This window comes from Mandrillus leucophaeus, unplaced genomic scaffold, assembly GCF_000951045.1.
Source record: "Mandrillus leucophaeus isolate KB7577 unplaced genomic scaffold, Mleu.le_1.0 Scaffold161, whole genome shotgun sequence".
NCBI lineage: Eukaryota > Metazoa > Chordata > Mammalia > Primates > Cercopithecidae > Mandrillus > Mandrillus leucophaeus.
The window spans coordinates 2,139,622-2,147,424 of NW_012101599.1; the positions used below are offsets into that span (position 1 = coordinate 2,139,622).

Sequence of the window (7,803 nt, forward strand, 5' to 3'; positions counted from 1 at the left end):
TGTGTATGGCCGTTCTTGTGTGTGCATGCATGTGTATGGCCGTGCCTGTGTGTGTGCCCCCCCGCCCCCCGCCCGGATCCCCAGTATAGCAAGAAGCAAAGCAAGCCTGCATCCGTATGGGAACGCTGGCTCGGCGGAGGTCTGACTGCATGGGGCTTTAATTGATTTGTGGCTGTGATAGGCGAGTCTTCAAGGAAGCTTTTGTTCTTTTTCCCCACAATATAAAAATCTGACTACATTCCGTTGAGGACTTTTCTCTGTTTCCTTTTATACAAAAAAAGGTCAGTTCCTGGCACGGTGCCCTGACTGCTTGGTGAGCAAGACGAAAGAAAGGCAAGAAATGTCCATTCTGCCCCTTTGGGTTTGTGTGGCGTCGAGTGTAAACTCGGCCGCTGTGAAGCTCCCTCTCTCGGGGGCCTGTCCTTGCCCCTTTTTGGGGGTTGCTTCAAAGCAAATAAATCCTAGAAGCATGTCTGTCCTGCCTCTTCCTAACCTCTCCCCTGTGCAATGCTACTGCCCAGGTCCAGGTGAAGGCTGTGCTGGGCCACCTCCTGGCGATGTCCAGAAGCAGCAGCCTCTCAGCCCGGGACCTGCCGACAGCAGCAGGACAGGACACAGAAACAGACCCTAGAGCTCCTGCACAACAGCTCATCAGGCACCTTCTCCTCAACTTCGTGCTCTGGGCTCCTGGAGGCCACACGATCGCCCGGGATGTCATCACCCTGGTAAGTCTCTCTGGGGTCCAGCATCCTAGTACTCATTTCTGCTGCAGGTGAGAGGTGGGTTCCCTGTCCGAGGGTGTGGCCTCTGCAGTGTGTGTACCAGGCTGCCCAACACAGGCAGATGGTCAAGGAGGTTGACAGCTGGGATGGCCCCAGAGCCTGCCCCCTCCAGCACCTTTGTGTCACAGACGAGAAAACAGAGGCCCAGAGAAGGGAGATGCCATCTCCTGGGACCATGGCTTGCTGCCAGAGCCCGCAGTGGAAACCAGGTCTCCTGTCCCCCTGTGTATATTTCTTTCCATCGCAGTGTGCTGCTCTCCTCCTCCTCATGGAAAGAAATACGGTCACAATGAGAATGTGCACACAAAGCAACCACAATGCTATTCACTGCAACAGTGCAAAGAATTGTGTTAGTTTGTAAAAAATGGTTTATTATAAAGAAATTCTTCCTGAAGCTCACTTGACTTTAAGGGGTAAAGAATGGTCCAAGTCAAAAGTGAGCACTCTTCGTGACATTAGATTTGGCAGTGATTTCTTGGATATGATACCGAAGACACAGCAATGAAAAAAAGAATAGATAAATTGGACTTGATGAAAATTAAAAGCTTTTGTGCATCAAAGGATACTATCAAGAAAGTGCAAACACAGTTCACAGAATGGGAGAAAAATATTTGGAAAGAATATATGTGATTAGAGTTTAGTACTCAGAATACATAAATAATTCTTGTGACTCAACAACAAAAAGATAACCTGGTTCAAAAACGGGCGAAGGACTTGAACAGACACTTCTCCAAAGACGACGCACCAGTGGCCAGTTAGAAAACGGGCGAAGGACTTCAACAGACACTTGTCCAAAGAAGATACACCAGTGGCCAGTAGGCACGTGGGAAGATGCTCACAGAAAGGGCACGAGTGGTCAGGGAGAGGCGAAGTGTAGCGAGATGCATCAGGATGGCTGTCAGCAAGGGGAGAAAAACGCCCCTGAGGGTGCACAGGAACCAGAGCACTCACATGCTTCCGGGTGGGGACGTTAACATCGTGCAGCTGCTGTGGAGAAGAAGGGCGCGGCTCCTCAAACAGCCAAACTCCGACTTACCATAGATCTAGGTGGTTCTCCTAGATCTATACCCGAGCGCCGAAAGCAGGGGCTGGACGGCCCTCTGGCCCCGCGCTCAGGGCGGCACTATCAGCAGCCAGCAGGCAGAGACGGCCCAAATGCCCGTAGACAAGCAGTGCAGCGTGCGGTCTGTGCCCACAGTAGAGTACTCTTCGGCCTGAAGATGGACGGAAGGTCTGACAGTGCCGCAACCTGGAGGAACCTTGAAGACACTGTGCTATTGAAATAAGCCAGAGACGAGGATATTGTATGAGTCCACTTAGGTGAGGCACCTGGAAGGGTCACGTCCAGGAAGAGGAAGTACCACAGAGTCCCCAGGGCGGAGGGTGGCGAGTCCGTGTGGGGATGATGGAAAGGGGCGGAGATGGCCGGTGCTGATGGCCGTGCGACACTGTAAACAACTGCATGCCACCGAATTACAAAAGTGGGTAAAATAGAACATTTTATGTATATTTTACCACAATTTAAAAACATACTCATCTCAAAAAAAGCACCAGCACGCTGGCTCTGGGAGTTTTGTTTTATTTTTTATTTGTACTTTTGTTGACATATACATACAGAAGACACACAGCTTGATGAATTTCACAAACCAACACCTGTGCAGCCAGCAACCAACTCAAGAGAGGAATATTCCCAGTCCCCAGAGGCCCCTCCTGCTCCCGTCCAGGCTGGGCCCGACTGGAATGTGAGTGTCCAGGTGCAGAAAGTCCCCGTCACAAATGACCTACCTACCAAGAACCAGGGCCAGGAGTTTGTCTCCATCCTGGTAGGACAGTCCTGTGGAGCGGGCCCAGGCTGTGCCTCCCAGGTTCTGATGTCTCAGCTGAGACGGATCCGAGAGCCTGAGGCAGCTCAAGGGTGAAGACGACTGGCTGCCACATGCCAGGTGCCACCTCTTCGGGCCTGGCCCAGCACCGTGAGAACGCTTTCGAGAATCTCGTGTACTCTTATAAAATGCACACCTGCGACAACGCGGCCCAACCTAGCGGGCTTTACGCTGAGCGAAATAAGGTAGACGCAAGAGACAAATAGCGCCCTCAGCTGTGGGTGGATCTAAAGACTGGAACTCGCAGAAACAGTGGGAAGGTGCTTATGGGGGCCTGGGGGAGGGGCAGTGGGAGATGGTCAGCCCTGCCCTGTGGCAAGGACCGTTCCAGCTCAGGCACTTCCTCCCCCACCCTGTGGCCCGACTGAGTGGAGAAGCTGCCCAAGGCCTGGGCCTGGCAGCGGGGGTTAGCATGGGAGTTGCGGGGGTTAGCATGGGAGTTGGGTGGCTCCAGCCCTGCCCACAGGGTGAGAGAAAATCACCCAGAGAGAGCTCCCCAAAGACACCCAGGTCTGTGCTTCAGTTAGCCTGACACCACGTTCCCATCGACTGAGGAAACTTTCAGTCCACCTTCAAAGCAGATCGCCCTCAAGACTGGCCCCAGAGACACTGCTGGGAGTAAGCAGCTGGCTGCTGCGAGGCTCGGCCTGCACCCTGTGCTGGGCAGCCCATCCTGACACGTGGTTCAGTCCTGCCTGCTGATCCACACGGGAACCCACAGGAGCACGGAGGGCCCCAGTGCCGGGTCATCACACCCCCGACGTCAGTTCCGCCGCAGAGAAGACACGCACAGCAGCTCATTCCCGGAGCAGACGCCGGTGTGGTGCTCGTGCACTGGCTCTGTCTGGTGGGTGCTGGCCATCTGGGCGCCGGCCGTGGTGAAAGCGCCTCCTGCGTGCTATTCTTTCGGACGTTTTAAAACCCGTCTTTATTAACACATCAGTCTTCCTAATGAGAAGCCTTCGCTGCGGTGGCCGCTGGCAGGGAGGGTCTCCAGGGAACAGTCCCTCCCACCGCCCCTGCCTCTCCTGGCCTCTGTCAGTTCCTCTGCCGACAGCACCCTGGAAAGGGCCAAGTCTGCTTGGCCCACGAGCAGGTGGTGGCCAGATGGTGGCTTTGGTGGGACGGCCTTTCCCTCCTGCAGCTTGGGTCTCTCTACCCTCAGGACCTAGCCCAAGCGCAGCCACCTCCCAGCTGGTCCCAGGCTCTGCCTCTGTCTTGGCATCCAGATTTGGAGAGCAGCGCCAGCTCAGGGCAGGACGAGGCAGCCTGAGGCAAAGGCCGCTGTCTCCCTTCAAAGCCCTCGCGCCCTCTTGGAGATGGCTTGAACAAATGGCTTGAACAAATGGCTCCACCTGACCTAAAGGACGCACAGGTCTCGCAGCCCCCTCTGCCCACAGCCTGCCTCCTATGTGGCCTCCGCTGTGAGCTCTGCACAGTGGGCTATTCTCCAGGCACCTGGAGGTCCGCTCCCTGGCTGTCCCGGAATCTTCTCTGACCTCGGCCCTCCGATTTTGCCCAGAACTCCATCCACGAGGCCCTGCCCAGTGTCCCTGCGCTTCTCCTGCCTCTCTGGCTCCTGGCCTCTCGCCGGACACTCCTCTGGCTTGCCCCAGCCGTCCACTCGTTCCCTCATCTATGCCTGCAGGAGGCCAGCATAGAGCAGAGGACCGCGTGGAGTCCAGCCCCGGGGCTCCACCTCCTGTCCTGGCCTGGATTCCCGCTTCTCCCTCTCCTGCCTCCTGCCGCTCGGCCACAGCAACAGCAGCAAAAGTTAGCAAGGCTCCGAGATGCAGAGTTCAATTCTGTAGTCGTTAAACTCAATATGAACTGAACCCACTCTTGGTGCACCAGCCAAGGCCAGCAGGGAGGCAGGTTCTCCAGGTGGCTGCAGGGCTGCGAATTTTCGCGTGTGACTAGAGAACCGGGAAGGGCTCACCCAGGAGTGCTGGCGTGTAAGGAAGATGCAAGGTTGGATTTGTAATGACAACTCAGTCTTTCTTCAGACACGGCCGAGCCCATCACCATGGGCCGTCCTCCCACTCAGGGTCTGGGTGGTTGTTAACTCTGAAAGGGGTCAGCAGCAGGCACACACTGTTTCCCTGATGAAGGACGGGCTGCATCTGCCGAAGGCCATCAGCATTATGTGCCTGTCATTTCTGAGTAAAAACCAAGTGATGGCAATACAGACACCCAGGGACACACTGGCACGCGCCGGGGCCACAGCTGGAGCCCCCGTGCTGGCTGCACTGGCCCTGGCGGGCTGGCTGCACGCCCTGGGTGCTACCAGCGGGGGCCGAGGAGAGCAAACGTCACCGTCTGCCCCACGTCGTTTACTCTTAGCTCCGCGTCCCCACGCTGCCGTTCACACAGTGTGCATGTGACAAGGCTCCCTTTACTGGTGGTCAGGAGGTGGAAGCCCAGTTCTGAAGGGTGTCCTGGGCTATCAGACCAGAGGCAGTAAAACCGGACTAGTCCTGGGAAAACCAAGTTCACCCTCCCAGAACGTCCCAACCCTTCCAGAGGAAGCTGACCTTGGGCTGCTCTGGCTAATTAAACATTTGCAGGTTCTGTACAAACTGACACACACTAAATGAATGTATCGGTTACTCTTTCAAAAACTTAAGCCTTCTTAATACTGCTTGTGCTTAAAAAACCGTAAATTCCCCACACAGTTGAATTTAAGATTCTCACCCTTCCCTTTTTCCTTAACCGAAGTTTTTAGAAAAATACTTACAGGCACCAACAAGTATGAATGCCTTGAGGCTGTGTCTCATGCTCTCCTGCAAGAATCAGGTGTTAAAACCTTAGAGGCCTGTTAAAAAGCAAGTAGGTCTGGTTCTAGCCCGGGGATGCCAGATTCCTGGGCTGTCTGTGTGAAAACAGGTGGCATCTTCCAACTCTCATATTCGTGTGAGCCTTTTGCAGAAAGTCAAGCCACAGCATGCTCATGTGCCTTTGCTCCCCGCAGCCCACCCTCCCACAGCTTGTGACTGGCATTCCGAGAGGCACCTCTGATTGCAGCTCTTGTCTGCGGCCTTTATGAGGCTAATGCTGTTGGCAGCTGAGCTCAATGCACGGAGGCTCGTTAGGAAGTGGCACCGCGCACCGTGTAGCCGGCCGTGGAGACAGACTTGCTGTGCCAACACCTTGAAAACAAGAGCTCCCCGTGCTGTGCTTTGGAACTGATGGAAATGCTGCATAGGGCGTCTTTCAGGGACTGGGTGGTTATGGTCCGTCCCTGGACAAAGGGACAAATCTGGAAAGTGTTTTAATTTGCCTTCTCTTCTGTCCTGATTGCAGATGGCTCACACTGCCGAGATAACTCACGAGATCATTGGCTTTCTTGACCAGACCTTGTACAGATGGGATCGTCTCGGCATTGAAAGCCCTAGATCAGGAAAACTGGCCCGAGAGCTCCTTAAAGAGCTGCGAACTCAAGTCTAGAAGGCACGCAGGCCGTGTGGGTGCCTGGTGTGAGGGATCAGGCTTGCCAGGGTCACAGGACAGATGATGACCTATGGCTGCGCATTTGTGGAGTAAGTAAGTGCCCTCTTTGGGCTGTGAGAATGAGCCATACACGTCTTGGGAAGATCTGCTAGTATCTATTTTACAAAATGCAGAGCCAGGTCCCTCAGCCCAGACTCAGTTGGACATGTTCACCAATGACTTGAGTGAGCCTTCAGCGCCCCTGGTGCCCGCCCGGCCAGACTGTCAGCTAGAGAATTACTAAAGCAAAGGCTTGGGTGGGAGAACAGGTTTCTAGTTTTTACCCAAGTCTAGATGCACATCTATTATTTAAAGATTCAAAGCCTTAGAACCAAGAATTTGGTGATGAACCATTGAAGAATTTAGAGAGAACTCAGCTCTTTTTAGACTCTCTTCAGGAGTCAGGGATCTGGGATACAGCCACGCTGTCGTGCTGTACGGAGAAATCTCCACGGGGAGTCAGCGTCCCTCAGGCTTCCCTTGCGTCTCCCTGCACCTGCCCGATAGACCACAGGAGCAGACAGAGCACACCCAAGCCTGCGTCTCCTGCACACGCTTTCCACTCTATTTGCTAAACGCTGACTGCCACCAAAGAGCTCCTGGGACATGAGAGGCCAGCAGGTGAAGGTGGAGGACGTGTTCCACACACATTCAAAGGCAGGATTCGTATCAGTTAGTTCTCTTGGTAAACAGAGATGGGAATTGGAAATTCCTGATAAAGAACTGACCTGGCTGGGCGCAGTGGCTCACACCTGTGATCCCAGCACTCTGGGAGGCCGAGGCAGGGGGATCACTCCAGCCCAGGAGCTCCAGACTGGCCTGGCCAACATGGCGAAACTCCATCTCTACTAAAAATACAAAAATTATTGGGGTGCCGTGGTGGGCGCCTATAATCCCAGCTATTCGGGAGGCTGAGGCATGAGGATCCCTTGAACCCGGGAGGCAGGAGTTGTAGTGAGCCGAGATCATGCCATTGCACTCCAGCCTGGGCAACAGAGTGAGACCTGTCTTTAAAAAAAAAAAAAAGGCATTGTTGGTGTAATCTCAAAGTTAACGTTTATTTCACGTCAGCAGAGGATGCTTTTTCCTGTCAGAGACATTCTGGAATTGTACCGATTGTACATTCTTTTGTGCCTATTCTGTGTGTCAAGTGAGTCGAGACTCGCTTTTGTCCATTTTGATGTACGTGTGTTAGTCGGAGTCTTGGCTCCGTTTTGAGGCATGAGCAAAGTTTCACTGGATTAGAGGTTAACCTCTAGGGAAATCCCTTTTCTTGGTATGTGGCAATGCTAATAAAGCCACCTGAAGATCTGGAAAATTCCAGGAGCTTTTCACCTGAGCTTTTCTTCTGAGAAATGCTGCAGTCAGAAGGGTGTGCTGGTAAAATATTTCGGTGGCAGCTGCCATCGTGATCATTGCTTTCATATAACACGCTCTGTGCCATCATGATCCTTACCCTCATAAAACACACACACTTCGTCGGAGGCGTCGGGGTTGAAAAAGGAGCTGCTTCACTGGAGTTGAGGGCCTCGCTCCTGTTCTGACTTTGAGCCAGAACTTGTGGCTGGCCCTGGAAGCTGACTCCACTGTGGACATGGTGGCAGCAGGGAGCCCGGCTGGCCGTGGAAGCTCTGACTCCACTGTGGACA

At 53.9% G+C, this 7,803-nt stretch overlaps 1 protein-coding gene across 1 annotated transcript in view; it reads left to right on the forward strand.

Annotated features, from left to right (window-relative positions):
* FANCC (Fanconi anemia, complementation group C) overlaps positions 1–6,526 on the forward strand; it is a 170,474-nt gene extending 163,948 nt beyond the window's left edge. The window contains exons 14-15 of the mRNA XM_011976009.1: positions 522–725; positions 5,969–6,526. Of these exons, the coding sequence (XP_011831399.1) occupies positions 522–725; positions 5,969–6,112 (348 nt within the window). The 3' untranslated portion in view covers positions 6,113–6,526. The remainder of the gene's footprint in view (positions 1–521; positions 726–5,968) is intronic.
* The last annotated feature ends 1,277 nt before the right edge of the window (positions 6,527–7,803 follow it).